The sequence below is a fragment of the Acomys russatus genome, chromosome 10, assembly GCF_903995435.1.
Source record: "Acomys russatus chromosome 10, mAcoRus1.1, whole genome shotgun sequence".
In the NCBI taxonomy this organism is placed as follows: Eukaryota; Metazoa; Chordata; class Mammalia; order Rodentia; family Muridae; genus Acomys; species Acomys russatus.
In genome coordinates, this window is record NC_067146.1 from 13459437 (window position 1) to 13485378 (window position 25942).

At 44.1% G+C, this 25942-nt stretch overlaps 1 protein-coding gene across 1 annotated transcript in view; it reads left to right on the forward strand.

Annotated features, from left to right (window-relative positions):
* The first annotated feature begins 3430 nt into the window (after positions 1 to 3430).
* Rbm28 (RNA binding motif protein 28) overlaps positions 3431 to 25942 on the forward strand; it is a 34213-nt gene continuing 11701 nt past the window's right edge. Inside the window, exons 1-11 of the mRNA XM_051151846.1 lie at positions 3431 to 3608; positions 7893 to 8051; positions 8334 to 8428; positions 9167 to 9242; positions 9786 to 9878; positions 10978 to 11049; positions 13268 to 13442; positions 13601 to 13740; positions 15932 to 16001; positions 22382 to 22491; positions 25609 to 25682. Coding sequence (XP_051007803.1) covers positions 3491 to 3608; positions 7893 to 8051; positions 8334 to 8428; positions 9167 to 9242; positions 9786 to 9878; positions 10978 to 11049; positions 13268 to 13442; positions 13601 to 13740; positions 15932 to 16001; positions 22382 to 22491; positions 25609 to 25682 — 1182 coding nt within the window. The 5' untranslated portion in view covers positions 3431 to 3490. The remainder of the gene's footprint in view (positions 3609 to 7892; positions 8052 to 8333; positions 8429 to 9166; positions 9243 to 9785; positions 9879 to 10977; positions 11050 to 13267; positions 13443 to 13600; positions 13741 to 15931; positions 16002 to 22381; positions 22492 to 25608; positions 25683 to 25942) is intronic.

The window sequence follows — 25942 nt, forward strand, 5'->3', positions numbered from 1 at the left end:
CATAGTGGCTGCAGAGGGCCAAGCGTTGGTACCGCATTGTGTCCTGCAAAGCATGCTTGTTGCTCCAGGAAAGTCTTCTCTTTCTTACCCCATTTTTTCCCTTCTAGCTGTTTCACATCTGCTTCCGCTTGTCCCTAGCTCCTCTGTCATCCCTGCCACATGCTCATCCTCTCCAGCTGCTCCTTCTTACTCTGTCTCCTCACTGCACCTGATTGGTTTCATGTAACCCTTCTCTGAGCACAGCAGTCCAAATCTGGAGCTTCCCCCATTCAGTCTGCCTCTGTTTGTCTCTCACAGACACTTGTTTTCTGTCTGAAAGCCCTGAATGCAGCCGATGAGGAAGGAGGCCAAAGGGATATTTCTTAGTACTCATCAGATCTAATACTCTGTGGATTTTCCTTCATAAGAGTTACTCCTGCCGCTAGAGAGATGTCTCAGCAGTTAAGAACTTTTTTTTTTTTTTTTTTTTTAATTCCAGAGTACAGTTCCCAGCACCCACATTGGGCTGCTCCCAATCACCAGTAACTTTAGTTCTAGGTGATCTGATGCTCTCTTCTGTCCTTCATGGACACCTCTCCACCACACCTCTCTCTCTCTCTCTCTCTCTCTCTCTCTCTCTCTCTCTCTCTCTCTCTCTCACACACACACACACACACACACACACATCCCTACACTCACACATATAAAAATAAATCTTAAAACATCCCTAGCCTCTTCAATCACAAAGGAGCCAAGACTTGGGTTAGCCTCACCTTTTTATCTCTCGCCTTATCTCTTACCCAAAGCAGGCTTCTCAGAAGGTATACAGTTAGATCCTAATGCACACATCCTGGTACTGGGAGGGACTGAGAGATTAACTTTCACTCACTCATGAATTCATCCATTCTCTTTAAAATATTTGTTGGATGTTCATAATATGCCAGGTGATGGAGATAAAAAGGCAAACAAGGACTCAGGAGGCAGAGGCAGGCGGATCGGTGTGAGTTCAAGGCCAGCCTGGTCTACAAAGCAAGTCCAAGACAGCCAAGGCTACATAGAGAAACCCTGTCTTGAAAAAAAGGGGTGGGGGTGGGGAGCAAACCACGAATATGTGATAGTTTAGGTCTTGTGGAGGAAAGACAAGCATCGATGACAAAGAGTCATTATAACTCAAGCAATTATTACAGTGTGAGAAGTGTAAAGAGTACGAACTATCTCATTTTATAGAAGGTTTGGCTTATGGGAAGAGTGAGGAATGGAGCCAAAGGGGTAGGGCCTGAGAAAGCTTGAGTAAGGACAGCCCAGGCTTCTCTTCCTTCATTTCTAGGCTTCAGCACAGTGATGGATGAGGGAGAGGCTGGCAGTTTATTTCCCTTGGAAGCCACCTTTCAGGGTTCCTTGACGCCCACGATTTAATAAAGAACACTGCGTGTGTCCTGAGTCAATGGATGAGCAAATATTCCTGGCTGGAGACCATGTGCCCTTCCTGATGTTCATGGTAGAAGGCGATGGGGCAGGAGACATGTGGTTTGCACATCTGGACAAAGGGGGGATAAAAAGGGCCAGTTTCACTGTGTATTCTGAGGGAATCAGAACCTGATTATGGCTATTTGCTGCCCCCTGATGGACAAAGGGAAACAGCTTAATCTTTGTAAGGAAAAAAATGGATTTACAGTATTTATAACTTTTTTTGTGGGGAGGGGGTGTTTACAAATGGATATTAAATTCTCTCCCCTTTATCTACCACTGCTTTGACTAGGTCCCCAATACGAGTTAGTATTTGAGGATAGAATTTTCTTTCTTTTCTTTTTTTTTTTTTTTGAGACAGGGTTTTTTCTGTGAAGCACTGGCTGTCCTGGACTTGCTTTTTATACCAGGCTGGCCTTGAATTTACAGACATCCTCCTGCCTCTGCCTCCTGAATGCTGGGATCAAAGGCGTGCACCACCAGGCCCGGCAGAATTGATTCTTAAGGTGGTGGGGTGAGGGGGGAAAGGATGTGGAATTCCAAACCAATTTTGTTTCAAAGAGTCTGCTTACTTCTTTTGCCATTTTACTTTTTATGTACAATGAGATTGACTTAGTAGTAGCCTTGATAATCTTTTTTTTTTATTTCAGTGCATTTTCTCCCCATTTATCTATATAAAGTATAGCTGTGGTATGAGTTCTTTTTCCAAAAGCACATATTATTTATTTGAAGCCAGTTAGGACTTCATAAATTTCATGCTTAGTGCCCACCCCATCACTACCAATAAATCATCCATCCATCCATCCCAATATATTGACGATGAATGGCTCTTGGTGTTTCATCCTCTGTGGTGTTTTTTACCTACCATGAGGCTGCAATTTAAAAGGACTTTAAAAGTTCTTCAGTTACTTTTTGCAGGTTGGCATTCTGCAATAGCAGCAGTTTTCCATGTAGGACAGACAGTGAGCTCAAATCCTGTGGTTAGCCCCGAGCCTGTCCGATAAACAAACACGAATGAAGATCTTTTGTCTCTGTGCCAGGCATTCTAAGTCTGTGCATATAGCTGGGTGTTATGTCTGACTTGGATGTGCTCTGATGTGATCTTACAGAGATTTTGTAAGAGTTTAAAATTAACATCTGTTGCCGGGTGGTGGTGGTGGTGCATGCCTTTAATCCCAGCACTCGGGAGGCAGAGGCAGGTGGATTCCTGTGAATTCGAGGCCAGCCTGGTCTACAATGTGAGTCCAGGACAGCCAAGGCTACACAGAGAAACCCTGTCTCGAAAAACCAAAACCAACCAAACAAACAAAAAAACCAACCCTCCCAACCCCCCCAAATAACATCTGTCTCTCATTCTAGACTCTATTTTATATAAAGGCAAGGACCCTGTCTTTTTCAGGCAGCCAATTTTATCCCTAATGCCTGGTATTTAGTAGGAGCTCATTAAATAATCATTGAAAATAAAATTTTATAGTATTTGTTCTATGCGAATTTCAGTAGATATAATTTGTCTCTGAGGCCAAGTGACATTTTGTCTCTTGTTTTCTGAGGACATGAGAATAGTCCAAATAATGTATGTTACATACTTGTGTCTATGACGTTTTGGATGAGTTTTTTTGTACGTGTAATTTGGCAATCTGTGGAGGCCCTTCAGAAAAAACTTATTGAACACCTATGTCAGACGTGGGCCAAGCTCAGGAGGAAAATGACTTCTGCCTGCTTTGGTGAATTTGGAGTCGATCTCCTAAATGAAAGATTTTGAGAGAGAACATTGTTGAAGTCAAGTTTCTCCTAGTGGCGGGCCGGTTCAAGGACTGCACATAGACCGTCGCTCAAGAAGCTCCGCCCCCAGGACGTCATCTGTCTTTTTGATTCCGGAACTTCTCTTTCCTTCCTCTCCGCGTTTTCTCTCCGGACTCTTTTGAGCAACGAATACTTCCTGTGTCTCTCGGCCCTTGGCGTGGTCTTCCTGCCCGAGCTTATCCTGAGTTTGCCTGCGCCGGTGTGGTTCACTCGTGGCCTCACACGCTCCTTCCCCGGTCTCATGGCCGGTCTGACTCTATTTGTGGGCCGTCTCCCGCCCTCGGCTCGCAGCGAGCAGCTAGAAGAGCTGTTCAGTCAGGTGGGTCCGGTGAAGCAGTGCTTCGTGGTGACTGAGAAAGGTAAGGAGTGGTGGAGAGGGCTGGGTGCTCCTGGGAGCGGGAGCAGGTCGAATTTCTGGGAGCTATAATTACTGTTTCTTTTGAGACATGGCTGTCACCCTGTAGCCCAAACTGGCCTCTGATTCGCTACTGGTAGCCCTCCTGTTTCAGCCCCTGACTCCTCTGATTAATAACGTGAGCCGTTCGGGCTATTGTCGTCTAGCTCCTTGTTTTCTCCAAAGGTGCGGGACCGGGAACTAAGTTTCTCTTCCAAACTGACTCTGCTGTAGGTTGGCCAATAAGGTCGATTTATCAAAGGCAAAACACCCACTTAACGTTTCTATTGCGTTTCCCCCTTTATTACGCGTGTTCAAATGCTAACCTATTAGCCGGGCGTAATGGCTGTTATCTCAGCATTTGGGAAGGCGGTGGGAGGACGATCGCTGGGTGTTTGAGGACAGTCTGGTCGATGTGAGAGCAAGTGCAGGCCAGCTTAGATTACATACCCTGTCTCAAACAACCCAAACTAACATTTTTGTTTGTTTCTTTCTTCTTTCTTTTTTAGTTTTCCGTGACAGGGTCTCTCTGTGTTAGCCTTAGCTGTCCTCCGCTTACTTTGTAGATCAATCTGGCCTTGAACTCACAGCGATCCGCGTGCCTCTGCCTCCCGAGTGCTGGGATTAAAGGCGTACGCCACCCACGTCCGGCCCAAACTAACATTTAATAAAGCACCAGTATGGCTTATTGAGAGTCAGACGATTGCTAGACTGGTAGGGTGTTTAGTTTGACATCGGTTAACTCATTTAATGTTCTCAACAGTCTCATAGGGTAGAGAGTCTTAATCCCATTTTTGAAAACAGGAATATAAGCTTTAAGGAAACTTAATGATCTGAAGTTTGTATGGCAAGCAAGAGGACTCAACTTGATTATCACATGTGAGGTCTTAATATGCTGTTCATTTATTTGGCAAGTACTTCTTGAATGCCAGCTGTCCTTGGGGTACCACAAATGTATGACACTAAATCACTGAATCAGATATTCTGTTCTTACATATTTATGGCTTGAAAGACTGCCAATAAATAACCAAGCTATATGTTGACAATGGTGATAAGTTCTAAGGAGGAAAATAAAAAGTATAGAGAGTTTCTCTCTCTCTCTCTCTCTCTCTCTCTCTCTCTCTCTCTCTCTCTCTGTGTGTGTGTGTGTGTGTGTGTGTGTGTGTGTAGGGAAGACCTGTTTTAGGAAAGAGTGAACTTAGACTTTCACAGGGATAGAACAGTCTGAATTCAGGAAGCAGAAACTTTGAGGATACTAAAGCAGGTATGTCATTGTAGGGGAAGAGAGTAGAGTGGCCCGGTGTGACAAGGGAAGTGAATAAAGGGAAGAGAATTAGAAAACAAGGACAAGTGTGCCAGGTCAGATAGGACCTTGTTGGCTATTACAGACTTTCATTCTGCTGGGGGAGTCATTGGTTTTAAGCAGGGAGCAGTGACTGATCTTTTAGACTTACTTTTGAAAGTCTTTCTGGCCGCTGTGTGGGGAATAGAGTTTTAGAGAGTAAAAAGAGGGGCCCAGTTGGTAGCAGTGATTTGGAGAGAGATTGTGCTGTTGGACAAAGATAATAGCAATGGAAGTGCGGGAAGTTGTTTTGTATGTAGACATTGTTAAGGTAAAATAGTATCTGCCGAAGCGTTAGGTAGTGAGTATGAGTCAAGGAGAAGTACGGGAGTCAGCTCTGATTCCAAGGATAAGGCTTGAGTCATTGGAGAGATTTGCTGGCTTGCTATATGCCTCAAATTCTCTTTGGCATGCATTGGATTGCCTACTATGGAGAGTTGGCTTGTATTAGAATGTGAAAGAATTTTGATGATTTTTATGTAGAAGCATTTATTTCCCAAGAACATCTTGATAGATCTTCATGATACCTAGAACATACATTTAGCTCCCTTCTAATTCAGCAGGCATTTGTCTAGGTAGCTGTCTCTGCCTTTCAACAGAGCAGCTGCTGAGAACTGGCATCTGGTAGACTCTTCTTTCCCCTCCATGATTTCTGAGTATGTGACTAGGGAGTCTGATGTGCTAACAATCTTTAGCTTCTATTTCTTGGTAACAGAAGTTATAGTTAGGGTTGTTAACACGGCTCTGACTGCTATAAGCCACAGCATCTGTCTAATTGCCGTCAAGCCTAACCACCTGAGTTTGATTACCCAGGACCCACCCCACCTGAGGGACAGAAAGAATCAACTCCTACCTGGTTATACATAAGTAAATAAATGTTACAACAGTAATGTGTGCCAGGAGTGGTAGTATGTGACTGTAATCCCAGCATATGGTAGGTGGAGGCAGGAAGTTGAGGCCCACGTGGGTTACATAAGACCCTGTCTCAAAGAAAGAAAATGTCCTTTTTCCTGCTGCTATTGCAGAGTTTTGTTTTGTTTTGTGGGGTGGGGGCAGAGTTCAGGTGCATTCAAGATTCTGCTTCACCTATAACCCACCGCCGTAGCCAAGGAAGGCATGGGTGTAATGGACAGTAGTACTGTTTCCAAGCGGTGCCAAAGACCACCCGCATCCACTGTGGCCCAGCATGTTGAACTGGAGAAGTTGCCAAAGCCTTAGGCCAGTGCCAAGCCCATCGCTGTGGAATATAACTTTTGTGTGCCCTTACCTTATATCTGGTGTTCTTGGTCTAAATCCTTAAACTTTCTCATACCCCTTAAAAAGCAACAAACAGACTTTCTTATCCAGGCAAGTGAGGTGTACTAGAAGGAAGTGTACTCCAGTGGTGGAGGAGGGTGGACATGGAGGTGAGATGGGGTGTTCCCTAATGGTATCGACTTGACACTTTTTATGATTGGGAAGATTCTGAATGTGTGTGGCAGTTTTTTGTTTTTGTTTTTTAGACACAATTATTGTATATGCCTTCATTTGAGCATATAACTTCACATTTGAGCAGCTTTGTTTATATTGTACTGATCGAAAAGAGGATCTTTATTGTTATTTTCTGAAAGACAAGTGATAGGCTTTTGTGAAAGGAAGTTCTAAGAGAAAAGAAACCAATCTTTGTGTCACAGTTTGCTTTCTGAAAGGTGCCATATATCAGCTGTGCAACCAGTTTATATAGATTGCTATCCTGTGCTATATCCTGTGTTGTCTGGAGGAGGTTTAAGTGTATTTGAAAAGAGAGTTGTTTCTTCTGCAGGTCATGGGCAGACATCTCCGTTGTTGTTTGTTTGTGTGTGGGAGCGTGTGCGAGAATGTGTGGAAGAAATTAATCACAGTTTTACTGTTAACCCCCACCCAATAAAGGGTCATGATGAATAATTTTCCATCTTTTTGGCCCTGATACTCTTCTTCATGTAGTCTCATGGAAGACCATGAGGCTGGCAAGGAGGAATTAACTTAGTTCTTTAAAAAATTAATTTCTTAACTTTATGTGCATGAGTCTTTTCCTGTATGTATGACTGTGTACCATGTATGTTCCTGGTGCCCTGGTCCCCTTGGAGGCCAGAGGGGTCATTGGATTCCATGGAACTGAGTTGTGGACCACCATCTAGATACTGGGACTCGAACCCCAGTACTGTGGAAGAACAGTCAGTACTCTTAACCACTAAGCCATCTCCTTAGCTTCTTAGCTTATTTCTTAATACTGTTTTGATATTTACTTATTTTTCTCTATCTCAAATTATTCTTTGGAAAGAAGGGATGGTAATATTTGTTTTACCTAGCTAGGAGAGTTCTGAAGCTAACGCAAGGCCAGGGATTTATACCTTCTTTGGAAATATTTAATTTGATACTGAAATGCTAAGGCCTTGATGAGGTTTCTGAAATAAAGTTTATTTTTTGAGATTCCTTTTTTTTTTTCCCCAGGGCCTTACTCACTTATTGCTAATATTTCCTAAGAAAAGACTGCATTATTATAATCTGGTTTTTCAAATCTACCATATGTATTTTTCCTACCCTTTCTGGTGATCTTTCATTGTTTGATGCTGAATTCTTTCTTCACTGAAGGCCTAATATATATCATGGGTACTCTATATTCTTAAGATTATCAGGGCTTAGGCAAGAAGAGACAGTAACAGCAAGATATTAAATTGGGAGGAAGAGGAAGCCTGGTAGTCCTGAGTGAAGTGGGGAAGGACCTGCCGATGCCAGCCTTGGTTCTTTGGCTTTTGAGAACTGTATCTTTGGTGGATAGCTCACAGGTGGCTGGGTAGAACACCTGCTGGCCTTGACTATGACGACTTTAGTTCAGTGCTCTTGGCTTCCCTTTTCACTCCCCTTCCCTTCCTTTGTACCTTGTTCTAGGAAGTAAGGCATGCCGGGGCTTTGGTTATGTTACTTTCTCCATGCTGGAAGATGTTCAGAGGGCCCTCAAGGAGATCACTTCCTTCGAAGGTTGCAAGATCAACGTGACTGTTGCCAAGAAAAAGCTGAAGAACAAGTCCAAGGAAAAGAGGAAAAATGGTGAGTTTCTAGTAATCCTCCAAGGGTAAGGGAGACACTGAAAATGAAGGTCCTAGAGCTGGGAGATAGTTTCTAGAACCTGAGTTCCCTAGCTTTCTTTTGTTGTCAAGACTCGAGTATGCTTTGATAGTCATTTGCTGGCATATCTTTCTGGGAAATCTGCTATTCCTGGATATTGCATGCTTGACCTCATGGCAAGTGCTGTCTGTCTTGGTACCTTTTCCACTTATGTCTCGCCTAGAAGTGGGTTTGTAGACTTATGCCATGTCTCTTACTTTTTAGAAAATTCAGAGTCTCCAAAGAAAGTGCCAAAGCCCAAAAAAGCCAAAGTGGCAGATAAGAAAGCCAGATTAATTATCCGGAATCTCAGCTTTAGGGTAAGTGATGAGGCTAAGTGTGCGTTCTGAAGGATGCAGGGACCATAGCATGATCATTGGTCGACCTCTCCACCAAGACGATATCTATTACTGGGCTAAATTCTTTAGGGAAATAAACCTTAGCCTGTTGAATTGGGGGTGGGGAGGGGGGCGGGGGAAGGACCTGTTTATTAAGGGGCAAGAAAGGTTGCTCAGTAGCTAAAGGTTCTTCCTGCCAAGGCTCATGACCTGAGCCTGATCTGTAGGTCCCGGGTGGTGGAAGAAGAGCACCAACGGTTGCCAAGTTGTGCTCTGATTTCCACACACATTATTCTACACCCCCATAAAATAAAAATTTAAAGAACTTATTAAATACATGAAATGTGAAGATGCTTTCTTTGGAGGAAGCTACTAGTAAGAAAAAGATCTGTGAATTCAACTTTGCTGTTCTTCCCTTTTTGAGTGAGACAGGGGCTCTTGTAGCTCATGTACACACACCTGATCCTCCTGACTCCATCTCTTGAGCTCAGAGATTATAGGTGTGGGAGGCCATATCTGGCATTTTATCTTTTTCTTTTTAGCTTCTTAGATACAAAGTAAGCGATTGTCTGTTCATAGTTTGTTGTTCTAGTCTTGAAAGTTAAAAAAAAAAAAAAAAGGAGTAAAATATTCAGACTTTTTCCAGAAAATGAACTAAGTAGTTGATGTTTCACATTTATTTGCTGTGATATCATTTTTTTTTTTTCCTTTTGGCTGTAGTGTTCAGAAGATGACTTGAAAGCAGTATGTTGTCACTATGGAACTGTTCTGGAAGTGAATATCCCAAGGAAGTCAGGTATTTGCCTACCTTCGTTTGATGAAGATAATTTTGTTGTTGTTTTGTTTTGAGACAGGTTTCCTCTGTGTAGAACTCACTCTGTAGACCAGGCTGACCTTGAACTCAGAGACCCCCCTGTCTCTGCCTCCCAAGTGCTGGGATCAAAGGCTTCACCACCATCACCTAGCTTATTGAGATAATTGAATGTGACTTTTTCCCTATTATTGAACTGGAAATAAATATTTTGTTATGTTCTTTGTGGCCCTAGACAATATGATATTTGCAAAGTGCCTGGGAAGTAGAGAGGCCAGGTGCTGGTGGTGTGCCCTTGAACTTACATTAGTTTTGTTAGACTTACATTAGACTCAGTTTTGCATTAGTTCTCACTGGTATTGATGCAGTGCTTTCCTAAGGCTGGAGTTATAGAGGACAAACTGTTGCTTTGGGGCAGCGAGCTCTTGGCTGATTGTCAGCCTGTGAGTTGTCTTGCCAGCCTGGGTTGCTAGGATCTTTCTGTTCGTTGTCCTGCTGCCACTAACTTTTTTGTATATTTGTTCACAGATGGAAAGATGCGTGGTTTTGCTTTTGTTCAGTTCAAAAACCTCCTTGAAGCAGGAAAAGCGCTCAAAGGCATGAATATGAAAGACATAAAAGGTAAGTCTTCCATGCTCATACCCTGACCTAGTGATTTCTGGTACTTGAGTGAATTAGCACAATAACCACCTTTTCCTCTTTCTTTTTTTGCCGGGGGGGGGGGGGGGGGGGGGGGGGGGGCGTGTATATTCAAAAGATGCTGCTGCTGCTTAGGATCTCATTGTTTAAATGGTAGCTTAGGTAGCCCAGAGTAGCCTTGAGTTCCCTAAATAGCTGAAGATGGCCTTGAACATCTGATCTTTCTGTCTCCACCTCCTATAGTGGGATTAAGCACACACCAGCACACTACAGTTTTTGGTGAAATTTTCTAGTGCTTAATCTTAGACTGAACTTGAAAGACCTTATGCCAGGAGTCTTTCCTTCATTTATGTGTCTCTAAGAATTCTTAATGGCTGTCCTGGGCAGAACTGCTAATAAATGCATGCTAGCACCTACGTTCCTCTGTTCATCAGTAGCCGTGGGCGGTGCTGGGCCGATGGAAAGGATCAGCTTACTGCTTCTTTCCTAACTTAGGAGCGGGATTTCCCTTTTCCCAGAGTGTCTGTAACTACAGCACATTTACAATTTTTTGTTTATCTTATATTATCAAAGGTGTGGTGGCTGTGTAAAAAGGCAGAATTTCTGTTGTTAAAAGGTTACGGATTGAAAAGAGATACTGGGAGCATTTTTAGTTTTGTTTTTGTTTTGTGACATCATCTTATAAGGTAGACCAGGCTGATCTGGCACTCAAGATCGTCTCGCCTCTCTGTCTTTAAGGACCAGAAGTTGGGGGGCTGGAGAGATGGCTCAGTGGTTGAGAGCACTGACTGCTCTTCCAGAGGTCCTGAGTTCAATACCCAGCAATACCATGGTGGCTTACAACCATGTATAGTGTGATCTGATGCATACTGTATACATAATAAATAAATCTTTTGGGGGGGGGGGGGAAAGGACCAGAAGTTGGGTTTGCTCAGCAGTTAAAGGCTTAGAACCAAAAAACCAACAGCCTGCAGAATTGGCATTCCTTTGTCTCCACTAGTACTGTGGCTGCCTTCTGGTGGGTGGGAAGTAGGACTGTTATAAGGAAGAACGAATCTGTTACCACCTCTCTGTTTGGCAGGTAGGACTGTAGCTGTGGATTGGGCTGTGGCAAAGGACAAATACAAAGATACCCAGCCTGCTTCTTCCCCAGGTAAGGTGTGTTGGCATTAAGTGGGAGGGTTGGAAAGGTGGAAGCAACTCAGTCCTGCCTGTCCTGGAATTTGCTACGTAGACCAGTCTGGCTTCGAACTTGAAGAGATCTGCCTGCCTCTGCTTCCTAAGTGCTGGGATTAAAGGTGTGGGCCACCAAGCCCAACAGGTCTTGTGTTTTGATGGAAGCGTATGAGAACTTTGCTGTTAGAGTAGGGATATTGAGCTGGAGATACCCAAACCATAAGATTAGCCCCCACCTCTCACCCTCAAAAGAGAGAATGCATCCTGGAAAATCTTGAGATCCCTGGGCTCAGGTCTGCTAGTCAATTCACAGTGGATTGTCTCTGACCTGGTCACTGATCATAGGAGTTTTGAGTCTAAACTCACTACTAGGGTGTGGGCATGGGTGAGGAGGGGCCTCAGTTTGTCCATTCGTCCCTCTGCTTAGGCTCTTCTCACCATCACATACACTGAATCATGAAGAAGAGAGAGCAGGGCCATAGAGCTCATCAGCTAAGACACTGGTTTCTCTTCTAGGGGATCGGAGGTGGACCCCTTGCACCCACATGGCACCTCACAAACACCTGTAACTCCAGTTCCAGGGCATCTGTGATACCCTCGCCTGCCTTCTGAGGGTACTGCATACTCAGGGTACATAGATACATGTACAGGCAGGACACCTTTATATGCGCAAAATAATACATCTTTTAATTTAAACAACTTTAAAACAAGAGAGAAACAAATGCTTTTATGCCACCAGTCTCAGATTATTACACATCAAAACTCAAGTTTGTGGAGGCCTGAGTGAGCAGGGTGTTGGCTGTTGTGTGTAAGTGGTGGTTTGTGGGGGCCAGAGTGAGCAGGGTGTTGGCTGTTGTGTGTAAGTGGTGGTTTGTGGGGGCCAGAGTGAGCAGGGTGTTGGCTGTTGTGTGTAAGTGGTGGTTTGTGGGGCCAGAGTGAGCAGGGTGTTGGCTGTTGTGTGTAAGCAGTGGTTTGTGGGGGCCAGAGTGAGCAGGGTGTTGGCTATTGTGTGTAAGTGGTGGTTTGTGGGGGCCAGAGTGGGCAGGGTGTTGGCTGTTGTGTGTAAGCGGTGGTTTGTGGGGGCCAGAGTGAGCAGGGTGTTGGCTGTTGTGTGTAAGCGGTGGTTTGTGGGGGCCAGAGTGAGCAGGGTGTTGGCTGTTGTGTGTAAGCGGTGGTTTGTGGGGGCCAGAGTGAGCAGGGTGTTGGCTGTTGTGTGTAAGCGGTGGTTTGTGGGGGCCAGAGTGAGCAGGGTGTTGGCTGTTGTGTGTAAGCGGTGGTTTGTGGGGGCCAGAGTGGGCAGGGTGTTGGCTGTTGTGTGTAAGCGGTGGTTTGTGGGGGCCAGAGTGAGCAGGGTGTTGGCTATTGTGTGTAAGTGGTGGCTGGTGTGAAGGGTTTCTGCTGTTTGTCTCATCCTGGGACAGTTAAACATTCAGGTGAGGACAAGAAAAAGAGGAATCTAATGTAGGTGGTGACGGCTTTGATGTTTTGTTTCCCCTTATTTCTGCTGATATCATTTGCCATCATCTTTTGGTGACTGAGGAATCAAGCCACAGGCTGCTCATATACTCAAATCCTCAGATGCTTATATCTCGTACAGAGTTAATGCAGTACTTCCTCCTTAGTTAGGGTTTCCAATGCTGTGAAGAGACACCTGACCATGGCAACTCTTACAAAGAAAAACATGTAATCGGGCTGGCTTACACGTTCAGAGGTTTGGTCCATTGTCACTGTGACGGCATCACAGTGTGCAGGCGGACATGATGCTGGGGAGGGAGCTCAGGGTTCCACATCAAGATCAACAGGGAAACTGTCCTGAGCTTCTGGCACTCAGCTCCTCCCCACCCCCTCTCTGTGGGCCATGGGGTCACCAGCCCCTCCATACATTTAAACTCTCTAGGTTATTTGTTAGCCTAGTATAATACAAAGCAACGTAGTAGTCCATATACTGAATTCTCCAGGGAATATTGACAAAAGATTTCGATACTCAATATGGACACAAACTGTTTTGGTCTGTGGCTGAATGAACTGGAGGATGTTGAATTTACTGATAGAAATGAAAGCCTGACTGTATAGTAAGAAAAAAATTAGGAAACCCTGAAGAACCAAGGAAACTCGAACTTGAGTTATTGATTATTCCTGTTAAAATGACCTTGATTTAGATAGGCAATAATTCCTTTCTTTGTCTTCCTCCATAGGTGGAACAAAGAGCCATGCGCAGAAGCATCAGGATTCAGGTAAAAAGAATGGCAGGGTGGAAGAGCAAGATGAGGAAGATGATGAAAGTGATGATGATGAAGAAGGTGATGATGACGATGTAGAAGAGCAGAGTAGAGGATTAGCTGTGACCACTCATGTGAAAACTCAGAAGAGGTAGGTGCACGTTCTGAGACACCAGGGGAAGACAGCATTTTTCCTGAGAGGGAAATACTCTTGTCTTTACCCTCTTCACTGCAAACCTGGCATATATCATAAAGCTCAGTAGCGTATGTGTCAGCCCAGATGATGAGGTCTGATCTGTCCTGTTGCAGAGCAGTGAAGAAAGCAGCTCCTGAAGAAAGCCCTGAGGAAGACACTTTTGATGAGGACAGTGACCTGGAGGAAGGAGGCAGCAGTGATGAAGAAGGAATGGTGCAGAGCGATAGCAGTGCTGAAGAGCACGGCGATGAAGGTTTGCTGGGATCTTCATAAGTGCCTTTCAGCTTTGAATAAACTACTAAGAAATGACCAAGCCTATTGCAAATAGTTTTCTATCAAATTTTTGTTAACTACGGAAAAAGGAACCTTTATTTTCATCCTTTCTAATGCTTTTCTTCTGCCTCAGCCCCCTATCCCCCTCCCCCTCTCTTCTGAGACAGGATCTCATGTAGTCCAGGCTGACGTTGACCATGCTCTCTCTGTAGTAGGTGATAAGCCAGAACTTCGGTCCTCTTGTCTCTACCTACTGAGCGATGGGCGTGCACCACCATGCCGAGTTGATGCATGGCTGGGGATCAAACACAGGACCTCGTGCACGCAAAGCGAGCGCTCCAAGTGTGCTGTGTCTCTGCTTCATTTTTAAAGATGGGCCTCCTACATCCTCAGCGGCCCTCACACTCAGTATGTAGTTGAGAATGACCTGCCTTCCCTGTGGTCTTATCCCCGTCTGGGGCTCCAGGTGTGCAGCTCTCTCTGGTTTACTTGTGCTGGGTTTGCACACTAGGCAAGCCTCTGCCTGCTGAGCTACGTTCTAAATCTTTTCTTTCTTTCTTTCTTTCTTTTTTTTTTGGTTTTTTGAGACAGGGCTTCTGTGTGTAACTGCTCTGGCTGTCCTGGAACTCTCTTTGTAAACCAGGCTGCTCTCAAAGTCACAGAGATCCACCTGCCTCTGCCTCCCGAGTGCTGGGATTAAAGACATGTGCCACCACGCCCGGCATGGAGTGGATTTCTTTATTCAACTGTTTTGCTTTCTATTCTGTAAGTCTGGTGTTTTGGTTTGGCCACATAAAAGACAAAGGAAATAAACTTTTTTGCTCATGAGCCTGGAATCAAGGCTTTTATACTGAAAGCTATAACTTGGTGTCATCTGTCTCCCGTCATGTTCTTTTTTGAATCTGAAAACCTAGTAGGATTCAAATAAGTTAAAATAAACAAACAAAAACCAAAGGTGCTTAATGTAGAACCCAAAAGTTCTTCACCAGTCCAACAATCCTACAGAGTAAACTTTTTCCCCAGAAATGTGAGTGTGTGCCCACAGCATGTGAGGGCTTTTCTTTTTTGTTGTTGTTTTTTTTTTTTTTTTTTTTTTTTCCTTTTTTTTCTGAGACAGGGTTTCTCTGAATAGCCTTGGCTGTCCTGGACTTGCTTTTGTAGACCAGGCTGGCCTTGAACTCACAGCACTCTGCCTGCCTCTGCCTCCCAAGTGCTGGGATTACATGCCCAGCTAAGGGGTTTTCTTAAATACTGTTTTTGAAAAGGTCTCACAGTGAAGTCCATGCTGGCCTTGAACTGCGATCTTCATACCTTGTCCTCAGGTGCTGGGTTCCAAGCATGAGACACCACATACCTTAATGTTTATTCTTCAAGCAGCTAGTTTCCTTTTTACCTACATTATTAACCTCTTAAGCCAGATTTCCAGAGACAGTCAGTATTCTGTTTCTTGTGTACCTAGAGAACATTTGAACACATTTATAAGCAGAAACACATGCATATACATGTGATATAGTTTAGTGTGTGTGTGTGTGTGCATTTACAGCTGTATGCGTTTTCTCTTTAAAGTTTCTAATTTATATGACCACAGCAATATGTGGGAATTTTACCTCCCACACCTTTATCACATTGGAGTCTATTGGTCTTTTTTGTTTTGCCAATTTAGGTAAAAAAAAAAAAAAGTATCTTGAGCTAGGTGTCCTGTGCGGCCCCCCTTGCTGCTGGGGATTGAACCTATGTCTTTGGTTATCTTAAATGCACATTCTACCTCTGAGCTGCTCCCTTAGTCTTGCTTTGCTTTGCTTTGCTTTAATTTTGACTTTGAGCATCTTCTTAATATATTTAGTTATATTTTTAATCCACTTAAAATTCAGAAAAATTTATATGAAATATTTAAAAAGGGACTAGAGAGATGGCTTAGTGGCTAAGAGCACTGTCTGTTTTTCCAGAGGTCCTGAGTTCAATTCCCAGCAACCATATGGTGGTTCACAACCATCTGTAAGGTGATCTAATGCCCTCTTCTGGCATGCGGGTATACATGCAGATAGAGCGCTTGTATACATAAATAAATATTTTAAAATATTTTAAAAGTTAGCTACATGACTTGCATTTGTCTTTTTGAGTTTTTTGTTTTGTTTGTTTTGTTTTGTTTTCTTTGTTGTTGTTTACATTAGATGTTCCCTCAAAGAAGAAGAAGAGGAAGCTACGCTCAGATGTGAACGAAGGGAAAACTGTTTTCATCAGGTATGCCTTCCTTATGCAAACCTACGCCCCCTTCAGGGTCCCTTCGCCTACCTCGCCTTCCTCACTCCCTGGCTCTCCTTTCCGCTTCCTGCTCCTGTCTCCCTTCCTCATTTCCTCTCTCCTTTCTTCATTAGTAAAGGTGATGCTATGAGATTGCTTAACGCATCTGATCCGAGAGACACCAGTAAGAATGTCAGACAAGAGCTTAAGGCAGGAGGTGAGTGGTAGGCAGGGTCCCTGTCATTTTTAGAGGTCATGCTTTGTAACTGGAGTGGCATCTTCTGAAACATCTCAACTCTTAGCTGGTCCTGACCTCTACTTTATTCTGAGGTGACACCATTTGCCCTAGATAATTTCTCTCTTTATGCCCAACTTCTCTTCTTCTTTCCTTCTCTTTGTTCTTTGTATTTTTGAGAAAGGGTCTCATGTTTCTCAGGTTGGCTTCAAACTTGTTATTTAGCTAAAGATGACCCTAAACTTCAGTCTCCTGCCTTCACCTCCTGAGTATTGGGACCACAGGTGTGTGCCACCATGCTAGTTTATATGGTGCTAGGAATCAAACTCAGAGCTTTGAATATTCTAGGTGTACATCGTAGTTTTCTGTCAACTTGACATAAACTAGAATAATCTGGGGAAAGGGATTATCAGTTGAGAAATTGTCTCCATCAAATTGTCCCATGGGCAAGTCTTTGGGGCATTTCCTTGTTTAGTGACTGATGTGGGGCAGCCTAGCCTCTGGGGACATGGTCCTGGGTTGTATTAAGAAAGTATACTGGCAGGGCTAGAGAGATGGCTCCGTGGTTAAGAGCGCTGACTGCTCTTCCAGAGGGCCTGGGTTTGATTGCCAGAACCCACTGGGAAGGACATAATAACTTCAAGGATCGGTATCAGCTCAGGACACCCCAAAGCCAAGTTCTTCTCAGCCCAAGGAGATTTATTTGCCTCAGAGGGACAAAGGACAGGGAATGAGAGACAAAGATAGGAGAATAGAGGATGAGGAAGAAGGAGAGAACAAGGGAAAGAGGAAGGGATGTTTGTTTCAGAGTGGGGGACAAAGGACTGCCTCTGGATAGAGAGAAGACAGACATGGCCCCATAGGGAAGTGACAATTTATAAAGGAAACCCTGTTAAGATGTTTGGATGAGGTGTTTGATTTTAACTGGGCATGCTAATTAGGTGAGCCAAAGGTGGCTTTTGAGTGCTGGACTTCAGTACTTTGATAGGTGGACCTTGGTACTCAGCCTCGGGGAGGAAATGGCCAAATACGGGAATAGAACCTGGTGGATGGCTTTAGGAATGTAATGTAATGTTTTTTAGCAAGGCAGAGGGGATGGGAGAGAGGAGCAGGGCTTGCAGAGCTGTGCTTTAGCTGGCTAGAGTCCCTCGTTCCCACCTTTTTGTTTTATGATTGGGTATTGAGTGGGTGTTGTTCTCTCTGGCTGCTTCCTGCTGACACTGCTGTGTCGTTGTTAGGGGACCCAAAAAGCTGGGTTGTTGGTCAAGGTTGTGAAGAGCAGGCTGTTTTGCTTGCTGTACCATAGGGAAGTGCAGTCTGTGAGGCTGGACCAGGATGTGGATTCTAAGGAAACAGCTGGGGTTGGCGCTGGAGTTGCAGGAGCAATCTGTAATTGATTTGAAATCTGCTGGGACAGAGGTAAAGTTAAGGAGTTTAGAAAAAAAATTATCTTGAATGTACATTTGAAATGTTGGGTTCATGGTGCTGGTAGTTGAGAAAAGGAGTCCAAGGCCAGGGAAAAGGTCTTTAGGAACAGGCAGTAGGCAGGAGAGCTTAGACTGTGGTGGACAGGAGTACTTATCTGGAGTCTGTTGGAGAGCTTTTGAGAGGAGCCAGGAAAATTTCGATTGGCTATCTGAGGTTGTTTGGGGAACCAATGTTATCTCAAGGCAGTGCCTCGTGTTGGGGAGAGTATAATTTGAGGAACTTTTGTTAATCAGAATAGTCTCTTCTGGGGTGTGTAGGTAGGCTCTGAAATTGAGATAGTTTAGGAACATGGATGGTTGGGGAAGCTCTGGCCAACTGATGAGAGGGATGGTCTATAACAGAGCTTTGAAGTTGGTGTGGAAAGGTTGAGAGAATTTGGCTTTAGTTCCCAAAGAGGGACATGGATGTTAAGGGGACAAGTGGTTAGTACTGGGGGTGGGGGAACTGGCAATTGGGGTGTCAGCAGTGAGAGGAACTACAGCTAATGAAGGGCTTTGAAGATAGGCACACAGAAAATATTGGGAGGCAGTGAAGGAGGGATCAATGAAGTTGAGAGAGAGTTTGTTGGATGACCTTGTCCCAAGTGAGAGCTTGGCATGGGTGTGTGTGTGTGTGTGTGTGTGTGTGAGAGAGAGAGAGAGAGAGAGAGAGAGAGAGAGAGAGAGAGAGAGAGAGAGAGAGAGAGAGAGAGAGAGAGAGAGAGAGAGAGAGAGAGAGAGAGAAGAGATGGCTATGGGCTTAGCTCTGTCTTGGATTGGGAGTGTGGGCTTTGTTCAGAGTGTCTGATGTCCGAGGGCATCTGGACAGGTAGTGAACTTAGGGGAGTCAGTTGGTGGTGGGTGTTTGGTGATTATTTGGGCAGAAGAAGAGTAGGAGTATGAGAAGATATGAGCTTTGTGGGGAACAAGTGGTCTTGGGGAACAGGAGCTGGAGGGTGAGGATGAATACATTAAGCAGGGCCTAGGAGAGTGTCATTGTTGAGGGAGGGTTAGGCTGTAGTTACTGGGTTATGTAGTAGGGTGGCCTGGAGGAATATGGGATGAGTTGTAAGAGTGGGGTGGTGGCCTGATGGGCTGTCATGTTGGTGCCATTATTGTCTTTACTGATAATGGAGACGTCAGTGTGATGTGGTCATCTGACAGGAAGGAGCTGCCATCCATAGAAAAAGTGCAGTCAGAAGTAGGTAAAGAACCCTCCTGTGTATGAGAGGGATGGGGAAGGAGGTCTCTGAGATGGAGGGATAGAGTCTGAGATGGTGGAAGAGATTGGGGCTGCAAGCTAGGAAGAAGGAGGAGGTCCAGAAGTAGCTTGGTGCAGGGAATGTGTCAGGAGTGAGTTTTTAGGGATCCATGAGCGGAGGAAATTGGCCATGAGGTGGAGATAAGGAGATGGGCAAGGTGGTTTAAAGTGAGGTGCTTATGGTTTGACATGAGAGAGGATCCAAGATAGTTGACTTGGAGAGAGGAGAGTTGAGCTTTGGAAGGTGTTAGGCGGTGCCAGATTGGCTATCTGAGAGGGAAGGGCTGTGAAGGAGGAGTTATCTATTTACTGAAGCAGGCAGGGAAAGAAGGCAAGCCACGTCTGTAGGGAGTGCCGGCCAGAACGTCAGGGGTGATCTCTCAGTCCCTGGGGGGAGTCCAGTCCAGTTGTTGGGATTGTTGCGTGTCAGGATCCATATGTGTGAAGACAAAAAGGTGTTGGAAGTGGACTCCAGGAGTATTGAGAATAACGTGTCTTCAAGATTTGGGACTAAAAAGTGGGTGGTGTTGTCAGGGATAGTGGAGAGGATAGCCTAAGGGTTAGAGACTTAAGAGATTAAAGGGACAACAGTTAATGGAGTGAAGGTCCTGAACTAGGTGGAAGATTCTGTTAGGATTTTTTGATTGTTAATATGAGAATATTATAGGATGAAGTGTAGGTACAATTTTCTTAACCAATATACTTTATTGTGAACTTACTAACTGAGCGTACGTCCCCTTGTAACCCGATTAACCGAAACAATAGGAAAAGAAGATTAAAGAATAACAAAACTGTAAGGATATCAGTTCCTCGGAATGATTTTTCTGGTGTAATCAGCAGGATTTCTTCTGCTAGAACCTGGAGTAACCAGAACCCAGAACCTCAGCAGGAGCCCGGAACCCCAAAGCCTTCCCTTGAGTGGTTCTCTCTAGGAGCGTCTCAAAGTGGAACGATGAACAGGCCAAACTATCCCAAGTCTCAAAAAGTCCCGCTTCTTGTTTCTGGCTCACTTATATATCTCCTCCCAGAGTCTGTTCACAGATCTTTTCAGCTGGCAACAATCGAGCTCCTGCACAAGGTGGTTTGTCTTCTGGTGGATTAACCTCACCTATTTTCACAAGACAGTTTGAGCCCACACTTGGGGTCATAACAAAAACAGGTTTATCTCCTTCAGTGAGGAGATGTGGCATAGAAACAACGGACTTGATACCTGGGCAGAGGCTGGTAAAGGGTAAGGAGTATTGGGGTTTGCAGACGCAGGCAGAAGGGTCTTTGAGTATGGTAGAGGCATTATGGTGTGCAGCAGAGAGGTGGCTGGGGTCTCAGACTCCTCTGCTTGAGAAATAAGAAGGCAGAGGAAAAAAAAAAAAAAAAAGAAGAAGGCAGAGGATTGAGGGTTAGGGTTTCAGAGAGAGAGAGTGCAAATAGGGCTGAGGAGTCCTGTGGGCTAAGGTCAGGAGACTGGGTGTCCCAGTGTCTCTCAAGAGGCTGAGAACAGAGATCTCTGGGACAGAGGGATGAGCACCCAGACTCTGTCCCCAAGAGAGAGACCCCCGTGGGCCTGAGGAAGAATCTGGGACCTGTCCATAGGGCTTTGGAGAGGAGGGCTCCAGATTCCAGTAGTACAACCACCAAAAGTGAAAGGAAAGCTTGCCAGCTTCATGAAACTGAATGGAGTTGCTTATCAGAAGCGTGGCAATGCGAGTAGTTTAGGGGAAAACTCACCATTAGCCACTGTTGACTGGAGAAGGCTGGCGTTTGGAAGTATGAGTGTGTGAGAACTGGGCTAAGGTGTGTGTGTGTGTGTGTGAGTGTGTGTGTGTGTGTGTGTGATGTAAATCGATATCTGAGTCATGGCCTCATATCTTCAACAACAGTTGACAACTCCAGTTACAGGGGAACCAATGCCTTCTTTGGACCTCTGTGGGCACTTGCATGCACATAATGCACAGACATACACACAGGCGAAACATCCATACTTTATCCAAATAAAGTAAAAATCTAAAAGAATGCAAATTGAGAAGCTATAAAGAACACTCCACCATGGTATCGGCTTCAGTTTGTGGCTTCAGGTTCCTGCCGTGGGCTTCTGTATGGCTTCCCTCAGTGATGGGCTTGTTGTAAGCTGTAAGATGAAACAAACCCTTGTCTCCCTAAGATACTTTTGGTTATCTTTATCACTGGAATAGAAAGCGAACTAGGACAGTAGGCAAGCACTCTGCCAACTGAGCTGCATTTTAAAGTAATGTCCGAAATACATAAAAACATGCCTTCTGTTTCCAGGGAAGTATACAGAAATGAGGCAGGTTTTCTTGCCTGTTGTTGCTCTTTCAGCCCTCCTGACTAATAAGTAGATAGGTATTTTCATAGGTCAGGTTAGTCTTACTACACTAGAGGTGGGCTGGTGAGTGAGATGGCTCGGTGGGAAAGGGGCTTGCCACCCAGTCTGACAAGCTGAGCCTGACATCCAGCACTCACACCGCAGAGCAGAGAACTAGAGCTCTGCAGGTTGTCCTCTAATGGCTGCCCGTGTTTCATGGTGCCATGTGCACACACACACTAAGATTTTAAAAATACATAAAAAAGCTTTATATTCAATGTATAGTTCCTGCTCTTCCCCTTGTTCTCCTCCCCTTTCTCCCTTCCCCTCTTTGTTTAGTCATCTTTACTGGGTCTTTCTTTTATATTATTTTGAAGGATTTCCCCCCTTTAGAACATTTTAACTGAAAGCCAGATTTCATATTAACATGGAGGGAAATATGTCTAATTCAATAAAGACACGTTTCTTAGTAGCCTGCTGTGAGAATTTCTGGTTGTAGTAAGAGAAATTAATTTCAGCCACATTTAGTGAAAAGAGGACGATTGGAGAGAAACCAGTTTGCTCATGGAGTCAGTGTTGTCAAGGTGCAAATCTCAGGTAGAGGGTGAAAATCTGGGCAGGTCTGAGACTTCCACTGCTAGAGGTTGTGAGTCTTTTCTCTGGGATACCATATTAAAAAAAATAAAGGCACAAGGTATTTGCGTGAGGTATAATACTTTAAGGCTACAGCTAAGCAGCACTTTCATGTATCTGTTCACACAACCACCAGGTCACGGTACAACATGACTGTATCATTCCAGTGTCTCTCAGCTGTAAGTCTGGATCTGCAGTTTTTAGTCTTTTTTATTTGTCTGTTTTAAGTTCTCAGGTGAGAGAATCTGATGATAAAGGAAGGTTAGTAAGTTGGAGCAAAGGGACAGAGTGATAGCAGAGGCAGAGCCACTAGGGGCCACTCTTGTGTGCTGTGCTGTTTTGAACAAGGGAGAATTGCTGTAAGCAAGGGAGCCCACAGAACTGATGTCTAGTTCATGCCCCTCACATTTAAACTCAAGGTCTTACTTTGTCACTGAAATTTTTGTGACCTGTTTTTCTTCACAGAAATCTTTCATTTGACTCAGAAGAGGAGGAGCTTGGGGAGGTCCTCCAGCAATTTGGTGATCTTAAGTATGTCCGAATAGTCTTGCATCCAGACACAGAACATTCTAAAGGTATTTACCCTCAGCTAACCAGGCCTAACATTAGGAAAGGACATAAATTATGCCATTCTGGTGGTACAGTCTGTCCAAGCTCTTTCTTGGCTTCCATAAAAGCCCAAGGACATTGTGAGATTGTCTCCCATCATGTGAAAGTCAGCAATTCAATGCATTTGCCAGCCTTAATTTTGTCTCAGCCGTTAAAACTTCTGCTTATTTACTTTAAGATAATGAATTCCATTTGTTGTTCTTTGCATTTCAAATGTGATAGCATCTCATGGGTATTAATCATTCTACATTGCTTGACATTAATGGGGAACTTTTTTTTTTCTTTGCTGCTTTTGTTGGAGGTAGAAACTGACAGAGAAACTTTGTTGCATAGCAACAGAAGGAAAGCTAGGTAGCAGGAGTGGGAGTGGTGCATGAGGTATTTTCCCCTTATGCTATTTACTTTACTCTTAAGGGTTAAGCACATTCTAGCACACGTTGTCTATTAAAATGTGAGTATATACACGTATATAGCATCAACCCATTATGGTCTTTTACTTCATGGACTGCAGTCATTCTGCTAAGGTTTGTATTACTTAATTTTTCCAATTATTGTGACCAAACACCTGACATTAAGAAAGCAAGATTTGTTTTGTTTTAGTTTCAGAGCATTCCGTCTGTTTTGGTGGGGAGGGCATGGCAGGACAGCTGAGATCTTTTCATGGTGGGCCAGGAAGCAGAGAAGCTAAGAGTCTGTTCACTCTCTTGTTGTTTCTTTGATTTTTGCCCAGGCCCCTAGATCATGGAATGCCACCCACCTTCAGGGACGCTCTTTCCTCTCAGTCGGTTTGGAAACACTTTCACGAACGTAGCCAAAGGCATGGCTTCAGTGTCTTGGATGGTTCTGTGTCCAGTCGGGTTGATGACAGATTAGGCCATCATAAGCACCGTTTATCATTTGTACTGATTCTTGATACCTTTGCGTTCTAGCAAATGCTGTAAGCCTCTCCCCAGAAGGATGCTATTTCTGAGGGTCTGTGGGCTTGCTGGGCGGGGTGGCACACGCCATTAATCCCAGCACTCGGGAGGCAGAGGCAGGCGGATTGCTGTGAGTTCGAGGCCAGCCTGGTCTACAAAGTGAGTCCAGGATGGCCAAGGCTACACAGAGAAACCCTGTCTCGAGAAAAAAAAAAAAAAAAGAGTATCCATGCTTAAAAACTTCCATTGTAAACCTTATTTTTCTTTTCTTTTCTTTCTTTCTTTCTTTTTTTCTTTTTTTATAAACCTTTTTTTTTTTTTTTAAGATTTATTTATTATTATGTATACATTATAGATGGTTGTGAGCCACCATGTGGTTACTGGGAATTGAACTCAGGACCTCTGGAAGCGCAGTCAGTGCTCTTAACCACTGAGCCATCTCTCCAGCCTGTAAACCTTATTTTTCAACTGATAAGAACTGATCAGAAAGCCATGCCTGGTGATGCACACCTTTAATCCCAGCACCTGGGGAGTCAGAGGCAGACAGATTGAGTTTGAGCCAGCCTGATCTACACAGTGAATCCAGGATAGCCAGAAGAACTGATTAGATAAGATTTGATCAATTTTTTTTTTTACCTTTTCTCAGTTAAAATAATGTAAGGCAATACTGAATAGCTCCCTGGAGGTTGGGATATTAAATTCTTGTAAGCTTAGGCTTTTTGTTTTTTTAAACCTATAAAATACTAAAATAATAAAATGTCTTTAGCTCTAATAGTCACACTTTTTGGACCTTTTTCATTTCCGCTTTGTTTTTCTAGAATGGCCGACTAGAATTTCTCACAATGCCCAGAGTAACAGGCATGATACTCCTTTACTTTTATCTCTTTTTGAGTGTAACAGGATATTAGATTAATAATTTTGCAATGTAGTCTGTAGTTGATTTCCTAAGTTTATTGTTGTTGTTCTAGTAATCTTAATAGTTAATGATTTTAAAAGCATAATTTTGCCAGATAGTGGCAGTGGCACACACTTTTAGTCCCAGCACTCAGGAGGCAGAGGCAGGGGGATCTCTGAGTTCAGGGCTAGCCTGGTCTATACAGTGAGTTCTAGGCCAGTCAGGGCTACACAAGAGAAACCCTGCTCAAAAAACAAAACAAACAAGATGTGTCAACATCTACCCATAGTAAACAAAAACAAATAGTTGTTCCATTGTTTCTAGAAAATGGCAAGTCCATGCGTGTTCAGTATAGACAGTTTCTCCCAAGTATTTTGTTTCTTCTGATTGTCTTTGTTAGTGCTCTGTGCTGTAGTACTTATTTGGGGAAGATGCTACCTTCTCAGTGCATGAAGAAACATGCATAGACCATGGGAGGGATTGAGAACACAGAAGTAGGAGAATATGGCCCTGGCACGGGGAGCTAGAGGACATCTCTTGAGTTGGTGACCCTTGGGCTAGCCTACTGTGTGTTTGCTATAGATTAATCTGATTCATTCCAGTACGGAGCAGAAAAACTAGCTCTGGGAGATGAGGTAGTATGAGCATCTGAGAGAATTCTTTTTGAGTTTTGAGCTGTACCAACAATATATTATACAACATATTTTTTTTTTGAAATGTACTATGAAATGAATTTGTACAAAGTCACTTTTAATCCATAGTAGAAAATCATCTGGAGCAGTTAGGCCTGTGTCTAACCAGTGGAAGGCATGCTTTATGAAGATCCTACAGCGTAAGACAACAGCTGAGCTGCTCATGCTATTTTCTGCAATATTCATACACTAGAGGCCTGTTTTACCCCAAGAGGCATATCTGCTGTTGTGTGATGCCTCTCAGGTGTCTCTAAGACCTGGAGGTGTAATTAATTTCAGGGTTAAATAGTTCTGCCTCATCCTTCACTTTTCTCTTAGGGACTCCATGCTGATGATTTAAGTGGTTAGCTGAATTTCCTTCTCCCTTCATGTGGGTATCATAAGGGGCTAGTTGATGAGACCAAATGCCACAAAAATGTGTGTGCTGTGCTTGCCAGCTGGCTTTGGTCCTTCAGCTCTTCAGACAGTACCTGTCCCATCCATGTTCCATCCATGTCAGGCTGTGGATGCGTTCGGTGTTGTCTTTTGTCTACTGTGGGAGTGAGGGAGTAGCTCACTAATTTTTATGTCTTTGTGCAGGTTGTGCATTTGCACAGTTCATGACTCAGGAAGCAGCTCAGAAATGCCTTGCAGCTGCCTCTCCAGAGGCCGAGGTAAGGAAAGCATGTCCCTCCCCTATGCCTAGGACATCATAGCTCCTAGTGGTGAGAGCTGATGCTCCCAACAAGTTATTGTTATTAAAACAGAGACTTGAGCACTTAGTATTTGTTAGGCAGTGAGCTTTGCATATGCTGCCTTCATCATTCACCCTTTGAGATGAGTGTAGTTACCCGTATTTCTTTTTTTGGGTTTTTCAAGACAGGCTTTTTCTTTGCAGCCTTGGCTATCCCATAACTTGCTCTGTAGACCAGGC